General features: G+C 42.7%; 1 protein-coding gene across 3 annotated transcripts in view; it reads right to left on the bottom strand.

Moving 5' to 3' along the window:
* Positions 1-18,940, bottom strand: part of RGL1 (ral guanine nucleotide dissociation stimulator like 1) — a 59,228-nt gene that overhangs the window by 4,972 nt on the left and 35,316 nt on the right. For all 3 annotated transcript variants that reach the window (XM_015869824.2, XM_015869825.2, XM_015869827.2), the window contains 10 exons: positions 14,146-14,330; positions 12,637-12,761; positions 12,140-12,355; positions 8,965-9,068; positions 8,121-8,205; positions 5,742-5,831; positions 4,114-4,200; positions 3,268-3,300; positions 2,446-2,567; positions 1,844-1,933 (listed from right to left, as the gene is read on the bottom strand). In XM_015869824.2, coding sequence (XP_015725310.1) covers positions 1,844-1,933; positions 2,446-2,567; positions 3,268-3,300; positions 4,114-4,200; positions 5,742-5,831; positions 8,121-8,205; positions 8,965-9,068; positions 12,140-12,355; positions 12,637-12,761; positions 14,146-14,330 — 1,137 coding nt within the window. The remainder of the gene's footprint in view (positions 1-1,843; positions 1,934-2,445; positions 2,568-3,267; positions 3,301-4,113; positions 4,201-5,741; positions 5,832-8,120; positions 8,206-8,964; positions 9,069-12,139; positions 12,356-12,636; positions 12,762-14,145; positions 14,331-18,940) is intronic.

Below are 18,940 nucleotides of genomic sequence, written 5' to 3'. Positions count from 1 at the left end.
TCAAGAGAGTTTGCTACACACTAACACAGTACTGTCTTGACCTTGTGTAAGCTCTGGCTGCAAGACCAAAATCAGGGCTAATGCTCAGTATCATAAACGAGGCTTCTCTTCAGTCTTATACATTTTCAGACTCTCTTGCCAGGAAGTGATTGATGGCAAATATGACACACTTACAAACTAAGCTAGAGGCCTGGCATCTCACTCCTAATGGACTACTGCACACCACTGTCCCTCTAACATAAAGAAGCTCAAGACAGAGATACTGTGAGCTAGTAGGACGGTGAGTAATGTGTAATGTGTAGCCATATGCTGGGCAAAGGTCTTCAGAATGCAGATTCACCTCTACTGCACATTCCTGCACTCAGTGAAGCTGCCACAGACACCAGTTTCTCTCTGAGCTCAAACAGGCACACACACAATGAGATGGCAAGGAAGTGTAAATGACATAGATGACAGGCTCTCCCTCACCGAGACTCATTTCCAAATGCAGGTCAGGTAAATATAAAGGAGTGCCAAAGGAAACAAGCTTGTATAATACATAAAGCAGAGAAACCAAGTGAATTAGATGACACGTCAGCATGTAGTTAATGATTTAAAACAATTTAGAGTGGTGTCACTCAGTGGTTCCATGAATACTAAGCCAGTCTTTTCTACAGCATTAATTTGCAGAGTACATTCCGCTTGTAGATGAAACCGGTCCTTACACAAAGCCTGCACAGTGCAAACAAAACCGATACCATGGTAAATTACAATACTGGAGCACTGAAACATGGTCAGAAATAAGAGACCAATCAGCAATGACAGTTCCTACACTCAGCTGAGGCACGCACCAAAGGAGAGACTCGTGCAAGCTCTCAGAGTCGAGGCAGTGCCAGTTGCAAAGCTCATGGTGCCCCGGTTTTCCCAACCAACTTGGATGGACTCAACAAACCTTCCCCAAACACCTACCCACACATTTTGTTCATTTTATTGTTTTGCACCTCAGAACTCTGGACTGAAAAATCAGTTCTTCTTTCAGACCCTAGTATGTAGTAGTGCTGACTCATAATGAATAGCTATTTGCTCTTCCAATGAAGCAAGGTATAAGAACTGTCAGGAAAGAACAGCTAAGAGCTGTTAAATTCATTGTTTTTCCCCTCACCTTGATGATGTTACTAACATGTGGGAGTCCCTTCATATCTCCTCTCACATCAGGTTCACAATTCTCACCTTTAGTATATTTTGACGTTGACCTGCACTTTGATTCTTTGCAGTTCCTGCTTGCCTGTTATTTCCACATCTGACTGGCTGCACACCCTTGCTCTTTACCACCCAAATCTTTAAGCTATTAAACTAAATTGGACCATTCCCCCATGATTATTTTCCTTTTCCAACACGAAGGCAGTTAGGCAGATTGTTTCTATTTTCAACGCCTTTTTGCCAACCTTAATTATCATAGTAAAATCCTGCAAGGAATTTTTGCATGTGGATAGTAAGTTAGACTAATAACAGGCCAGACTTTATCCTCATTTACTCTGTTTTATTACTGAGTTCAGGGAAGTTTTTGCACAATAGGTACCGAATTTATAATCCAATGCTAAAATTGCTCATTTTCCTGCCTCTTAAAAAGGTTTGTTTGTCTCTAATCTCCTTCATCATTAATAATCCTCACGATCAGTTATAACAATAGAAGAAGACAGCTTCAGACAGAATTCAGAGTTTCTGGCCAATGGGGTCTCCTAAAAGTAATGTGGTGGTCTGGGTTCCCAGCCAAGTTTTCAGCTGGTGAAACAACTTCTGCTTGTTGAATTCATTCTGGCTCATACCAACACATGCAGCGCTGCTATATCCCAGTCATACTCACAGGCTGAGCCTCTTCACCATACTTTTCCGAGGTTTTGGTGACATGGTGCTTGCATCAACAGCTGTTTCAATCTCACACGAGAGGCTGTAACTGCAGGACAGAAAGCACTGGCTCAGTTTTTACATACAGCAGTATTAATTACATACATCAAAGCAGTAACGTGTTCAAGAAATTTGAGAAATCTTCAACTACTCCCACTTCACAGAAGAACTGTAACCCCACAAAGAGGAACACAGCCCACATTTTGCCATGAGCTCTGCCTTGCCTCCACTACTGCTGCCTGTGTCCACCACCCAAGCGCTTTGCACCCTGATGTCCTTCAGGGTCATCTGAGTGTGTCTGGCTATGCAGACAGGCCAGACACAACAGGCTCACATCTTTCAGTCAGAACCCTCATTTCCAATCTCGGAACTAAGCCCTGCTTAGTGTCAGGCAGTTTTTTCTACAGCTGTTGAGCAGCAGGCAGATGTATTTCCACCATGCTGGAGTAGCAGTGTGTGCTAGATCTGTAAGAGAATCCCTGAAAACTGACATAACATATCCAGGTGGGCATGGAGTAAGAAAAGCAAAGTCTGCTTAACCATTTGGATGCAGAACCATACCTCTCCTCCTCGCTTAGAAGCTGCTGCCTCCTGAACCACTGGATGAATTTTTGGTCTGGTGTCATGCAATAGCTGTTACACGCAGATTGCAAGAGCTTAATTTGGGCGATGACTTCAAATTCCTAAGAAATAATCAAACAGGAATTCTATTTAGAAAACAAGACAAAAACCAACCAGACTCATTCATATAAACATAAAACAAGATAAAGCTGAACAGACTCATTCATATACTAAATATATGCAACAACTGTCTTGGCACAAACTTACTGTGACTTCAGGTTCGGTTGCAGCTGACAAACTATTTCAACAAGCAGTTCACAAACAATGAAATCTGCTGTAGTTTCTGTTTGTTTGTTTTGTCCCCCAGTATCCTTAATGTGCACTGAAATGTGAGCAGTTTATTAAAGGTGCACCAATTCAAAAACAAGCACAAGGAATCATGCTCCACCACAGTGTTTTCCCAAGTGCAGCATCAGTGTGAGCCAGCTGAGCTGCAGCACAGCAGTTCCTCTTCCACAAACAGCAAAGGGTTACAAGTTCTCTAATTACTCATTATCAGTAACCTGAACTATGCAGTTATACATAAAAGGTAAGTCTAAGAAACAGTTTATGGAGCTGGGAAGCGGCTAAGGAAGGAAATGGCTCCATCACAGCCAAATCCAAGTCATTTTCAGGCCCTGGAATAGAGATATAGCACAACTTTATTCAAACAAATGTGATCCAACCTGTTGCATATGCCTGAGCAAAGAGAACAGGCGTCAACATGAGAATTGTCTAGAAATGGGCATCAATAAACTGAAAATGACAGAACATGCAACTTACCCTTCGTCTCTTCTCAAAATTTATCAGGCCACCCTGTTGGAAGCAAAGAGGAAGGATCAGAGTAGAAGAGCACATGCTCAGTTGAATTTAATCACAAACAAGATGGAGTAGCACACTAACATAACACTCACTCCTGCCCTGAGCAAGGACCTTCTAAAAACACCTGTTTCCCAATTGGATGAAAATCACAGCACTCATACAGGTGGATCTCCAAACATTATCTGTTTTCTTGGCAATCTGCTCAAGAATTAAAGTCCAGCACAAGAAAGCTGCATTGAGATCAGGTCTGAAGAAGTCCTTGCATGCAGGAAACAAACTTGGCTTCTGCCTATACTGTGAGTTCAGCAGTGTTCCCAGCAAGCTTCAGGATCACCAGCTGAACACAAAGCACAGAGGATTGGGAAACTGCCAAAAAGAAAATGGATATATAGCAATCTCATTCAAGCCTGCTTTAGTGCAGTTGGGAAAACAAACAACAACCAAACAAGCCAGCAGCAGTTACCAGCCCAGACAGAAGTATAATTACTCATTCCTATCATAACCATCAGCACCAGCACAATTAAGCCTGGGTGCCTGCAGCAGAGATCCTCAAGTATCTGCAGTAATTGGGATCCAATTTTCAGAGGTGTCTAAAAAGGTTTGAAACAAACACCTCTGAACACTGGCCCACTCCTCAGGCTTTGTTATGTGATCAGACTCCTGCAATCCTGTTACCCTTCCTGTGCTCACTTGTTCCTCCAAATCTGAGAACTGCACATGAACACAGTAGGAGACAGAGGAACACAAACGCTCAGTGCTATGCAGGCAGGGAGAGCACTTAGGATTGAAAACGTTGCTCCAAATTACCTCGATGTAATCCTGAAGGGCTGTGTCCAGCATGGTGAGATCAGTAAGAAAGGTACCAAGGTAAGGGACGGTGCCTTGCATTACTCCCTGCAAATGATCAGAGCAGAGTTGGATGGACCAGGAAATAGTAATTATTAGAATGCTCAAACAATACTAAAAGAAGAAATAAAAGCAACCTGCTTAACCAAATGTCAGTCTTTTTACTGAAGCTTTCTTTCATTGCATCACCTTTGGTATCTAAGCTAGAATTTAAATTAAATCCTATTGAGAAGCAGGATGCTTTTACAGATATTGAGGAGTAGCTTTATACTGCAAGTGACTGAGAACAGTGACTGAGAAACCCTACTAATGGGAGGAGCACTGAGAGTCCCCTGGATCCATCCTGCCTAGCTGGTGGAAAGTTTCTCTGCTTCATCCCAGTGGGATTTTACTCAATTGCACTGCATTTTACTTAGCATTCAGATATTAACTTTCTAGACTGCAACCAGCCTTAGGGTTCAGGCCGTTCCTACACTCATGAAGGAAATGCTTGTTCCTACCATCCAAATAGATCGCTAGTTTTTTCCAGGCAAGCTAAAAGACAAACAAAAAATCATATTCAGCAGTTTTGCCTTCCTATCCCAGATCTCTCTCTTTTTTCCCCCCATTCTTTCAAATCTTTGCCAACTTCGAGACAAAAGCCATTTTCACCAGCAGACTGGAAACCAGACGTTTTACAAAGCAATCTCTGTGAAGCTCTGTGCAGTTTTCAAGCTGGTATGTCAGGAGCTTCATGAGCTTGTTGAAAAGTAAATGATATTTCCGCTCTGGCCAGAGCTAATTTTCTTTATCACAAAAATCCCTGTATTTACATTACATCTTTTACTAAGAAACAATTGTGTAGCTTTCCCCATTACTGTCTAAAGGATAACGAGAGTAATTGATGGGGTTCTCGCTTGTGAGGCAGAAACAAGACAGCTGAAAGCGATAAGTACATGTTTATACACATCACTCATTTGTCCCTCTTTTACACAACATGCTCAGTATATCTCTGTAAGACTTGAAACTCAGGCCAGGCACTTGGCTCAGTGTCCACCCTGAACAGCTGGTTTGGATGTGAAACATATGCACGTGGGGACAGGAGTAGCAGACTGATGCACCCATTCATCTCCTGTCAGGGAGCAAGGGAAGGTCGGCACTAGGGAACACAGTGTGGTCCCTGCATACATCACATACATCCACCAAATCCTTTGATCCTGGGGTGTTCTCAACATCAGATTCCTGAGCACATCACCTATGCTGATGCTTGATCTGTCTCCTTTGGCACCTCAGTACACAGACAGGTGTTACTGGAGTACAAGGAGAACTGGTTTGCACCACAACCCACAGCTCGCACAGCCTGGCAGCACAGTGTAACACATTCAGTATGACATACTCAGTCTAAGATTTGCGGTTCACTTGTTTGGTATCAGCTGATCAATAGCATTGATTATTAGTGATTTTCTGTGTGTGACAGAATCCACAAGAACATTACCACCTGCACACTCCCCTTTTTAGATACCTGTCTAGCTTCTGCTTCTCTCATAATACACCATGATAGACTTAATCACGTTACCAGTTCAAAAAGGGGAGGAGGGCACCAGACGCACCATATCTTTTTGAAGCTGAAGACGTCTCTGTGTTCTTTTCTGATTCTCTTTCACACTGCTGTCCAGATTTGCAAATTTGGATGTTCCTTCCTGTAAGTGATGTAAAAGGCAGTTGATGGAAGAGGTAATCGGTAAGCTGGCAACAACATCTGTGTAAAGTCATTGCAAATATATTTAATGAGACAAGCTAGGTTAGCACAATTCTTTGGGTATACATACATGTGCTGCTTTTCTATTGTAAGTCTCCCAAGAGCTTAAATCTGAGATGCTTAGGCATATTTAGGTGTCTGGATGCTTCTATGAACTCCATCCTGACACTCCCAAGCTCAAGATTTCTATTTAGTTTTCTGATGAGGACTGCTATGAGTAAACATCTCTGTCTTATGTAATGCTTTGCTGTTTTTTTCTTAGGCTGTAACACAGAGATCCAACTAACCTCTGTGGCTTATTGACTAATCCAAAAACACGCAGGAAACTGAAGTAATAGGTTTTGATCTCCACAATTCCTATGAATGGATGAACTATTTCACAATACATCTGGGAAATAGCCCCAGATCCATAAGGGATGCTGGGAGTTACTGTTATTTTTTCCAGTGGCCAGATAGATGTGGCATGAATCATCAGGATCTTTTTAACCTTGCACAAAAAACAGCCTGCACTCGTAAAGAGCCTCTCACTACAACGTTTACTTCTCTCAGTCACACTTAATGAACAGATCGATTAAACTCTGCATTTCCTTCCTTGACCTGAAAAACAGAAGCAATGGAAAAGAATTATCCATGTCCTCAAGATACTGGAAGGTGAATGAGATACTCTAGAATTGTAGAATCACAAAATGGCCTGGGTTGAAAAGGACCACAATGATCATCCAGTTTCAACCCCCCCTGCTGTGTGCAGGGTCACCAACCACCAGACCAGGCTGCCCAGAGCCACATCCAGCCTGGCCTTGAATGTCTCCAGGGATGGGGCATCCACAGCCTCCTTGGGCAACCTGTTCCAGTGCATCACCACCCTCTGTGTGAAAAGCATCCTCCTAGTATCTAACCCAAACCTCCCCTGCCTCAGTTTAAAACCATTCCCCCTTGTCCTACCACTATCCACCCTTGTAAACAGCTGTTCCCCCTCCTGTTTATATGCTCTCTTCAAGTAGCAGCAGCCAACAGGCAGGCTCAGAAGCTAAAGCTACAGCTCACAGCAGAGCCGTTGTTTGGGGAAGAGAGAACAGAGCACTCCCTTCTCTGTGCCAGACAACCTGTTTCATGTGGTGTTTTGTCTGCTCTGCACTTAAATTTGCAGGATGGATAGACAAGGTCAAACACAACCTCCTCAAAGAGACAGCTTATAGAGACACAAAGCAAAGACTTTAAGGATGCAGAATACATGAATCCTCCAATCATTCCAAATCAGTCCACAAGAACTAGGGGAGGGGTTCTAGCTAATTCTATGGAATTTTTCTCCTCTCACTGCTATCAAAATGTTTTGCAGATCTGCTTACAGCAGCTGGAGAGAGTGATGTGTTGGGAGCCAAAAGGTCTGGGCTTGGATGGGGTTGTTTCATCTTTTTAATATTTAGTTCAAACAAACCATTCCAAACACACATTTTTCCTCTATGCTTATTACTGTCTCACCTGCTTTAAAACTGAGCTATAGGCTGACTGTGAACGGGTGATAAACAACAGACTGCATCTGAATGCACTCACCAATCACTCGGGAGCAAAACGCAGTGTTTCAGATATCAAGGATTAGTTAGAAATGCCAGAAAGACTGGATAGAACTGCCAAGAAGTAAATTAGTTAGCTGGTTTAGAGGAACTTCTTATGTAAAAATAAAAATAATAAATGGCCACTGACACATTCCTCAGATTCTACATAATATCAGTTTCTCTGCTAGTTTTTCTCACTCCATTCAAGCTCCTGAGCTTGCTGGGGTTTGCACACCAGTCAAACTATTCCAGACAGAGCCTGCTTTGTTGTCCATCTGGCCACACACAGAGCAGGAAGATTGTTCCTTTGAGATTCCAAGTCCTGTTTTCTAGTTCCAAGGAAGGTACAGGTCAGTCGGATAAACATCTTGGTTTAATTCCTCAGCTGAAGTTCAGTGGCATTGTTCCAGTGAAGTCACAGTGGTGCAACGCAGTCAAGAATCTTGCTAGATCTGCTTTCCACTCATCAGTGCAGACCTGAACCTTTCCAGATCTGCTCAGCAACAAACAATGAAATCACCTCATCCTAGCAAAAAAGAGTTACAAGCTATGGATCGTTTCTTCCCTGAAGCACTGAAGTAGCTTAGGAAGAGATGAGTTCTGGCAGCTGGGTGAAAAATGGGCTAACTTCAGCTTTCATTGAGATTACAAGCCTTGTAACTCAAGCTAATTCTCACCTTCATTAGCAGCTCCCTACTTGTCAAATAATTGTCATGATCTGAGAAGATATCAGACAGCTCTTCAAACATCAGCATTCTGTCCCTGCACAGGAAAAGAGTTGAATAATTCAGGTCATTAGTAAGCACTTTAAATAAGATCAGATTACTCTTTAGCCTTTTTTCTCCCTCATGAATCAATAACAGCAAAGCATATAAAAAAATAACATCAAGGTGCACTCAAGGAGAATCAGCACATCTCCTAGGAACCCTCCAGAGACCTTGTGGTGCTCCAAGAAAAGGCAGAGCTTTATTTGACAGCACCATACAAGCTACAGGTACTAAGATTCAGACTCTGAACAGGATTTTCAGTCACACTGCTACAAAATTCCTGTAGGAAAGTAGATAAATGGATAGGAAGGAGCAGAATATTTATTGTGAGACATATCCCAAGTACTTAATTTTTGCCTTGAATCATGTCCTCTGGAAAGCTAGAAGCATTCAATGCATAAGATCCTTTCTGTTGTCCAGGGCTGCAAACCTGAGATAGCAATATTTTGAACAAGAAAACAGGGCAGTGGAAGGAAAGTGGAATGGGCTGTGGGAGATCCAATATGCTGAAAAGGATGGAAGAGTCCCAGTGTCCCTGAGAACAAGCTGACCTCTCAACAGCAAAGAGGAGCAGTGAGACCCAAAACAAGGGGTCTGAGCTTCACAGGAATGACAGGTTCTCCTGAAAGAGAACAGATATCCATGAAGGAGTAGAGGGAGAAGGCTCAGAAAAAGATGATGAAGAGAAGGAGCACTTCTTGCCTTTGGGACCAGCCACAGGAACAGTTAAAACAAGGGGAGAGAGGGGGCTTACTTTGGAACAGCTGCCCAGGTCTTCTTTAGCCGATAGATGGAGTTGGACTGCAGTGCTGAAACGATGGCTCTCAAAGAGGAAAAATTCTTCAGGATCCTACATTCCTGCAAAAGGAGTGGTTAGAAATACAGGAGCATTAAAGGTCAGCATTACAGCTAGGTTAGTGCTCTTCTGTTTGACTGGTGTCATGCTTGCTACATATTCTCACCGCTAAGCAGGCAGCTGTACAAATATCAAGCATAAAAAATACCATTCCCCCTCCAAATAACAAATACTTTATAGGCTTTGGCACTTATTTCTTGTTTTCTTCACTTTCATGTATTTATGAAGTTGTTGCAGCACTATGGAGTCCAGTCCTAGAATAAAATAAGTTGAACTGAGCTCACAAAGCCAGGTTAAAGAGCACATTTGTTATGCTTCTTAAAAAGCCCTTTATGGTTACTGACCCCTTATGCCCTTTAGGGGAAAATAATCAGGCTTCACCTCTGTATGTGGTACATAAAATGTAAACCCTCAGTCATCTTAGTGTCAATTGAAACTAGAGATATGATTGGAATAACCAGTTATTCAAGTACATGCACCCTGGTAAAGAGTAAACCTTCTAAGTTTTTCCAGAGTTGGGATCAAATCCTGACAGAGTTCATAGCCATATGGAGCTTCGCTGTGGCAAAATCTCCTATGGAAAAGGATACTCGAAAACTTAGACTGCCAAAGAAGAGCACAGGTGCCCAGTAAGGCAATTGTATTAGACAGAACAACTCCCACATATTTACCTAATATACATATATATAATCATAGAATGGCCTGGGTTGAAAAGGACCACAATGATCATCTAGTTTCAATTCCCCTGCTATGTGCAGGGTCGCCAAGCACCAGACCAGGCTGCCCAGAGCCACATCCAGCCTGGCCTTGATTGCCACAACCTCCTTGGGTAACCTGTTCCAGTGTGCCACCACCCCATATATTTATGTGTGTATATATACATATTAATAATCTGTGTGACTTAAGATATAGCTAAGAACTTGTGAAGGCCAAGTTCAAGATCATGTGGTAGGACACACAAGCTCTGAAAGCTAATCTTGCATGGTTTGCAGCCAAAGAAGGCACAGCTCTTCAGAGACTGACACCTCTGAGAACGAAACCCTTCTTTCTTCACATTCAGCTTGAAATTCAGGCTGCGGAGAATATGGATTTAGAGGTAAATTCTTAACATTTTCTCAAGTATGACAGGATTTTGGACTGCAAGCTCCAGTTTGGAACCATCTTGACTTAAAATGCATGTCATATGATTAAAAGCTCATTAGGAATTCAATATTGGTTTTCACGTTCTCAGTGTTCTAACTGACTGCTGCCTAAACTTCAGCAAACTTCCATTTGCATAAAGGAATTTTTTAGACTGCTTTGAACAACTTCATTTCACGCTGTGTCCTTCTCAAGGGGAAAACCAGAAGGAATCCCGCAGAGTGCTCTGAAAGAACTTGGATTTTGTTAAAAATTAAACATAACGGGATACTAATTATTTCAGTTTTACTTCTTATTTTTAAAGAAAATACTGTGTGAATAAAATTGGCTGCTCCTGCTCAGGAGCCTTAGATGGAGGTGGAAGGGAGAGGGCTGCAGTTTATTCAGCTTCCCTTGTAATCTAAGAAACAGAAGTCATGAACGGATAAGAAATGCAGAACTCCATGCTGCTAAGTTACAGAGTTAGCAGTCAGTGAATAACTGCACTTTAATGAGTGGATTATTTTCTAATTCAGGCATCTAACTATTCCAAACACTTATTTGCATGCACAAAGCAAGCAGCCTTCTTCAGAAGTGGGCAGCTGACTTCATATGCAAGTAGCTGTTCTACATGTACGATTACTTTGCAGAGTGTGCACATGCATTTTCATGTGCCTAGCAAAGATTGGAGTATTTAATTAAGTGCATGAACTAAGTAAAGGGAGAAGTACTGGATTAACAGAGGCGAAGAGTCATGTTCTCCATCCACAAAACAAGCATTCTGGTGACTGGCCTGGCTTTCCTGGCCCTTCCTGCTGCCCTGTGATGAGCAAGAAGCAGCTTCATGCTTGCTTGCCCAGACTGCAGCCCAGCTTGCCCCATGACAGCCCCATTAACTAGTAGCTTCTGCAAGCTGGAGATCTGCACACAGGAAATAAGAATCAAACTTCCTAATCCATTCACATGGGCTATAAAGTGGTTAGAGGTGAAAGAACTTCCCCATACCAGCTTCCTGAACCATGCAGTTGCTGGAGCTTAGGTGCCAGTACTAACAATGCTGCCTCGGAAAGCACAGACATGCATTGTCAAGGTTGGAAGGTCTCTGTTTGGCTTGAGCCTTTTAGACTGCTTGTTTTGTAGAGCTTTGAAAGAATCAATGTGATTCTTCAAACAAAGTCAACAGATATCCATATTAAAGTGCTTTAAAGTTCTTTTCAAAAAGGAGGCCTAGTTTAGGTGCCAGCTGTCCAGTGCTCTGAATGGGACTTATTAAAAATTCTACAGTAAAATATAACTGATAAAATCCAAGAAATAAAATAACTAGAGTTATGCAAAGAAGGTATGAAAAACTCTATTGTGCCAAGATTAAAAAACACATGACCTCTTAAAGGACAAAGGAATTGAGGCAAAAAGGAAGAGTGTAGTAGAGAGAAATAAATATAAGACAATGAAAAAGTAGAAAAGTGAGATGATAAGACCAGTACCATATCATACCTTTCCCTTCATTTAAAACTGTTAGCCCTTGTCCTGTCACTGCACTACCTCATGAATGGAGTGTATTGGGGATCAACCACCATGTCATTTCTGGCACTGATGTGAGCAGTACTTTCTTACCAGGGAACTCAACTGACTGAATTTATATCCATCTTACCATAAATATTACATTATCAAGTGTGTAGCACTCCCCATCTGCAAGGCACATTATCTGCCCCATTTATTAATTAGTATTCTCCACCCTGCAAAGAGAGAAACATCAATCCAATTTCCATATAGGAAAAGTAACTAGGGAAAAGGTGGTGGTATCAATTGGCTATTAGCAAGAAAGCTGGCCAAATCTAGAAAGAATTAGAGCTAAGATGGGCCTGAGGTCAATGCACACAACCCCTTCCTTCCTCTCCCTCACTCCAAAGCACCTGCATGGGGAACATCAAACAATGTAGAATAAATACTTTACATGTGCGATATGAATCCACTTCTCAATGATCTTGGCCCTCTGCTGTGTTTTGAGTTCTTTGCTCTTCAGGATAGTGCTGACAACGCATTTGGTGACCGCGTTGAACTGAGAGATGGTGGCTCTGATGGTAGGTGCCAGGTGCTTGTTTTCTTTCTTATCCCTTCGAGACCAGATGCATCCCAAACAGTGGTGGGGCACAACTTTCTTGAAGAGCTTCTAAAGTGAAACAGAGGTGTCTAAGTCAGTAGGATCCTCCTAGGTCTCTATTGTCCAAAAGAAATCTATGTTAGAAGTCCAGTGCCATATTAAAACATAAATACTTGTTTTCTCTTAGCTTAAAATATAAAATTCAGCATACACTTTATAGCCTTGATCCCTAGCAGAACTGCCAGAGCTTTTATATTGAAATCATTAGAAAGGAAACACCACAAGAAAAAAACTCAGAAAGGCATCAGTATTTCCCCTAGCATTACAAGTAGCACATATACTGTACGTACTGCATCCATGTATGTCAGCTGCTCTGCCACAAGGTCTTCCCGGAAAGAAGAGAATTCTTCTGGACCACTAATTTCCATTTCCTCTTCATCATACAGATTACAAGGGGAAGTGCTATGGAACTCATCTGTGCAGGATGGAAAACATGACTTAGTAAATGTATACAGTAAGCAGTGAATCAAAGCAGCTGTTACTGTAAGTACATTCCAAAACCACTGCATTAGGGATGCTCTTACATCCAGAGTTCACCTCCTGTATGTGGAAAGAAAAGGAGGTATCAGTTATCTTGGTACCGTATGCACTTTCACAAGACAACATGGACAATATTGAAGAGAAGCTATTCAGCACTGCACACCATGTCCCAGATGTTTCTCAGATGTTCTGAGAAGCAAACTCAGAAAGCAGGGCTGCTGGGAATGATTGCTCACTTTAAACAACAAATTAATCCAAATATAGATCTTCTCAGCTGTCTTTGACCTGTGGGAACTGAACTCAGGGAAGAAAATCAATGGGTACACATCAGCAACCTTGCTCACTTACCTGCGTTAAGTAAGGAGACCACTTGGGCACTGTGTGTTACACACATGTTAATGACCAAGTAAATTTGGCACTGCACCACGTTATGCACTGACATGGTATTTCTGAAACATCCGGCAAGAAAGTTTTTAGTCGAGGGATGAAATGTTTCTTTTCTCTCATTTCCTTTATCCTTTATTCCATTAATTACTCCCACTTGCCTCTCTGCCAAACCTGGAAGTTGATTTTAGCTCCTATTCACACACTATGGGAGCTCCTCTGACATTTCAGCTTATGGAACAGGAAACTTATGAAGCAGGATAAGGGTATGTGTCAAGCTTGACGCTGCACACAGCATATCTGCATTACCACAGTTGTCTATTGTTTCAGTAGATTGTGACCCCCAATAACGTAAGCTTTTCCTCTGTCCTTGGATACCAAGCAGCCAGCCATTCAAATAGGAAAAAACAGCCACAAACACTTCCTTTGACATGGTAGTAACTAGGAAGAAAAGCTTCGTAGCAACAAGGCTGTGACTCAGGCTGTATTTTGTCGCAGCCTGGTAAGATGAGTTTTTGGTTTGGCTTTGTATTGATTTCAGATTGATATTGGTTTTTGGTGGGTTGTTGGTGAGGGTTGAAGTAAGAGGACCAGCTGAATAACAGCTGCTTATTTCAACTCTGTGACAATGGGGAATCTGCTGATGGTTAACCACTCAGCTGCTGCAGCAGTCTTCAGACTTTGGCTGAACATCAGAAATGCCGGGACTCCCAGTCCTCCCCAGAATGAACAGAAGGCTCCCACACTGTACTGTACTATTCACACAGAACCTGATGTCTCATTCAGAAATTAAAAGAGAATGAAGTCATTGGTGAGCCTCACAGTATTGCCCATTAGCATTACCAGCTACCAGTTAATAAGATGTAGTCTACATAAATCCCAGGGTACTGTTCAGCATGTGAAAAGAAAGAAAGAAAGAAGGGAAGGTAGCTTACGATCGTTTTCTATTTCTTGCTTCTGGAACTGCTCCAGAAGGTTCTGTGCCCTCCTCTCTGGGTCAGAGCCAGGCATGCTCTTCTGCAGGTATTCCAGCAACTTCAGTAAGCACGGGTAGCTGGGCGGCTCTCTGAAATCCTCAGAGCACTGATCAAGCCACGCTCGTAAGATTGATGCTATTGCACTGAAAGCAAATACACAGAGAGCACATCGTTTGTACAGCTCCTGCCAATTGCACGTATCTGTATAAAAATGAAAACACCACAACTTTCATATCCCTCATGAAGGTAGTACAAGGATGTTTTTTGAGCACAGAATTTCATCTGTTCTTTCCTATGCACGGAATCTGACTAAGATACCACTCAGATTTTGCAGGGACTTGAGTGAAGCTGCTCCTGATTTGCTCTACTACAAGTAGATCCAACTACAGCCCCAAAATGCATAGTAATGATGAATCAAAATCTGTTTAAATATGAGGCCTTTTTATTGAATTCGGGATATCAAATAGTAATACATAAAGCAATTAAGAAAATAATTTAAAAAGATAACAATTTCACAAGCATATAAGATCAGCATCCTCAAATAAAGCCAAATCATTTCCTATCTCTGGGATTCATTATGGTCCTGCTTCCCTGTATTGTACTTTGTTAAGCTAGAAAGGCAAGACTTGCCAGCTACCTTGGAGTTAGCCTTTGTTTAAGCAGTTGAAGTATCTTCCCTTAACTGTACCATGACCATGTTTGAGTGACTACCAGACATAATGCACACAATCAGAAGCAGAATATAATTCCTTAATTCACTCCTGTATCAGTGGAAAACACTGCGGCACAGCATGGTTGCAATGTTTGCTCAGTTACTGCTCCCTGGGACCTTGTGGAAAAATACAATGGAGGAAGAAGGTATTTGTGGCTCCTTCCGGATAGCAGCTTCCCAGTGGAAGTGCTAAATCAAACACTTCCTCTGGTGTCTTTCCTCTCATCAATCACACTGCCCAGTCTGGGAATGCAATCCCAAGCGGAGTCCTGCACACCATGTTACTCAGAGGTGCCTGCTTCCTTAGGAAAGAGGCTGCCTGTTCACCAAGCCTGTGTGTGCTGGAAAAAGCAGTGTAAGCCTGAAACCCCACGAGTGCAGATCATTAGTGAGACTGTCATATGTGTGCAGGTAAAAGACTGACAACAACTTGTGCAGTACGGGCAGCACTGAGCTGCCAGCCCTCCGCAGCAGGCTGGAAGAGCTGAGAAGGTTGAGCCCAGAAGAAAGACTGAGTCTGCTAATCTCTGGATGAAATATGTAACAGAAACATTAGCAGAATCTGGATTTTACCCTTAGTTCAAAGAGAAGGAGTAACCATCAAATTATACCACGCAAGAAGATACCTCCCTCTCATGCAAGGAAAGGATGCTTGAAAATTACAGCAGTTTTTAAGAAATGAAAGACTCTGAGACCTTCCTATCCATGGTTCCACAAGCATGACACACCAACAAGGACCTGTCTCACGGACACATAGGGTGGCACTGAAAACAGGACATAACGTGAAAGCACAATGCTCTGTTCCATAAGGAAATGCACCATTGACATCAAAATTCCTCAGAAAAGGAAGTCTGGGATATTTTCTCTGGGAAACTAAGACTAATCCTCTATTTCAAGCTGCTTCCAGCCAGCAGTCATAAAGGCTGCAGCAGGGAAGAGAGGTGAGCTGCACTTCCTGCTGTCATGGAAAGTCGGGGGAGATGTCTGGGAGAGAAGAAATGCAGTATTTTAGGGAAGCAGCTCTTCACACTGCCTTCAGGAAACAGCCGAGATGAACTAAGTGAAGCAGTCCTGAATGGCAGGTGGGTCTTTCTTGGCTCCACAGCTTCTTAGGATCTGCTGTGTAGTTAGAGGTGAGAACTTAGCCCCACAGTGAAAACAGTATTCACATCTACAGAAACCTCTGATCAAGTAGTATACACTAACTTCATTTCACAACGCCCTCATGCAATAGCAGAATCCCATACTCATATACAGTACATGAAGAGAAGGGCTATGCTGTCAGGAGCAACTTCAAACCATAGGCATCCAGTCTGAGACACCAACATGGCAGCTCAACAAGCATCTGTGCTCCCCTCATGGCAACCAGGCACCTGGCCTTCAAAGTTTCTCAGAGTCCTCAAAAACATGGTATGCAAAAGTAGTGGTTCCATGTTTGTCACATTATCAGCTGGAAAACAGAGAGGTACAAGCCAGGAGGGCCTGTCTCACTATTTGTTCAATACGAACAGAGATTACACATTCATACCACTATACAATGAGAAAGCTGGAAGCCAGCCAAGACAGCTTTCTTTGCAGAGCTGCACAGATGCTACCAGCATCTGTTGTTAACCAGCAACACCTGGTTAATTCAGCTGTATGGTGGTGCTCAGAATAAACTAATAGTTAAAAAAAGCTAAAGATTGCCCCTCCACTGTACTCCTCACAACCCTGTTTAACTTCCAGTCCCACACAGATGCCATTTTGCAAGCTCCATCCACTTTAGTCTATTGTTTCTTCTGCTTCCCTCTCTGATACTGTGACAACTTCAAACTTCTAATTAGTGATAGTATTTGGAAAGCTGTCAGTAATACTGCTCAGTTGGGCTTGCTGGCAGGAAAAAATATGCTATTACAATTGTAGAGCTGCAAAGAGTGTTTAGAAGCAAAAAATAGCACACAAACACTCTGTGCTTCAGGTTTCACCTACAGCTCCAAAAACTCATCACTTTTGAAACGATTTGGCCCAGACAAGCTTTCAGTGTGCATGCAGCAAGGGAGCAAGCTCTTCCCAGGTTAAGGTTATGGGTCCCAAACCTTTCACTGGGAGCTCTAGAACTGCTTTACTCAGTCGGGCCGGATGCCACACCATCATGCAGGGAAGCCAGCATCACCAGCCCAGCTCTACTTCCCAAGAAGGATGATCACTGCCATAACAGTCAGCCAACGCCAGTGATGCTCCCAAGCCCTCACTCCTGCCTCCCCACACTTCTCATTTTCCCCTTTAGTCCAGTGCATACCCCAAATACACAAACACCACTGCCCTATGGCTGCAGGATTTTTATCTCTTTTTCCACCACAGGCAAGGAAACACTGTACTTTGTTCCATATCCTGTGTGTTCTCTCCTGCTCTGTGCCTCCTTTCCCGACACCACAAACTCACTGTCATTCCTACCGATTCCACTGCCACAGAATAGGTTGAACAGGTATTTCTTTTTTTGTGAGCATTTACCAGTTCTGCAACGCTTTCAAGGCAGGAACCTCTCCCCAGGACACTTTCTTGTACTAATATTGTTCACGTACTGAGCTCGGTTTCCAGAGGCTTGACTGATGGCCACTTTCATAAGCTGAAGGATAAAGAGAGTTGAACACAGACCCAGCCTCCCAGAACAGGGTGAAGAGTTCACAGCTATTACAGACATTGATTTCTTTGCCAGCAAAATAATTTCAGTCAAGAAGGGAAATAGGAAAGAGAAAAAAGGTACACTCCAGCCTGCTGACCTCCCATCGCTTGACTTCCTAATTGGTGCGTCAGGGAGGAAAGCTTTCTGAAAATGGGCTGGAGGACTGCCCGCAGCTTGCAGGAGCTTTACATTTGCTGCCCTTAAGAAGAAACTCCCTACACTCAACAGACCCAGAGACAGAGCAATGGGAGCCTTCCAAGATCTCAGACAGGAAAGAAACATCACAGACTGCATTTTTCACGGGCTGATTACGAGCTATAAATTATTACTTCCCTACATTTGCAGCTTGTAAGAAAAAACTTCATAATGTTTAAATCCTCTCCTTCCAACCACAGCCTCTGGGCTCTGTTCAACAATGCTTTCAGGTTTTGCACCTTTCAGAAAATCTTCCAATTTCTGCACCAGCTTTGCTGAAAATATTTCAGACTTTAAAACCTAGATATCGGAAGATGCATGTTTGGTTTTGTTGCCTTACAGATGGAAACACAGAACCACTCATCCACTCACTAGCTGCCAGGAAACAGGGTAAGACCCCAGTAGTTCTGAGTCTAACATCACTGCAAAACTGAGCTAGCAGAACATAGAGGAAAACGAGCCCTCCTGTCACAGAGACATGAGTGATTCAGTTGGTAACACCGAAATTCTGCAAGAGCCACTCTCAGGTTCTCCAGGGCCTTTTCTTATCCATGTTGAACAGCCCCAGCTCTCAGCTTCTTCTTACAGGGAGGTGTTCCATCCTTTGGATCATTTCTCTGGTCCTCTTCTGGGCACACTCCAACAAGTCCACATCTCTCCCGCACTGAAACTCAATATTAGTTGTGTCAGTTAAAAGTTAATCAAGAAGTAATCTGAGTCTGGGAATAGAGATTACAGCTTTCAGCTTGTATCACTAAAAGCATTGTTTCTATCTATCTCATCTGCAGCACGCAGTGGTTCAGTCACCTGAAGTCCTCAAGTGGCATTAGTTGCTTGGCCAGATGATCACCTTCCCACAACAGGTCAAGGAGCTTGAAATATCTTACACATGTCTATCTCATTAAAAATTCCCATCGTTTCATCATACCGATCATTTTCATTTATATTTAACAAGTGTATGGTTTTACTCTGAATTGTCACGGTGCATTGTATCCATTATTTTCTTTTTGAAGGTCACCAGAAGTCCTGAGCTAAAAAGGACACAGAGTACAGTGAGCTCCGGAGATGAGGAGGCAACATCTTGACACAAGAGGATGTAGAACTAAGCAATATCCTGGGCAGTTTTATTTATTTGATGCTAGGAAGAAGAGCAAAAAGAACTGCTTATAACAGGAGACAGAGGG

The sequence above is a fragment of the Coturnix japonica genome, chromosome 8 (assembly GCF_001577835.2).
Source record: "Coturnix japonica isolate 7356 chromosome 8, Coturnix japonica 2.1, whole genome shotgun sequence".
Classification (NCBI taxonomy): Eukaryota; Metazoa; Chordata; class Aves; order Galliformes; family Phasianidae; genus Coturnix; species Coturnix japonica.
The sequence above is the reverse complement of the archived record's forward strand: the minus strand, read 5'-3'. Positions and strand labels throughout refer to the sequence as shown.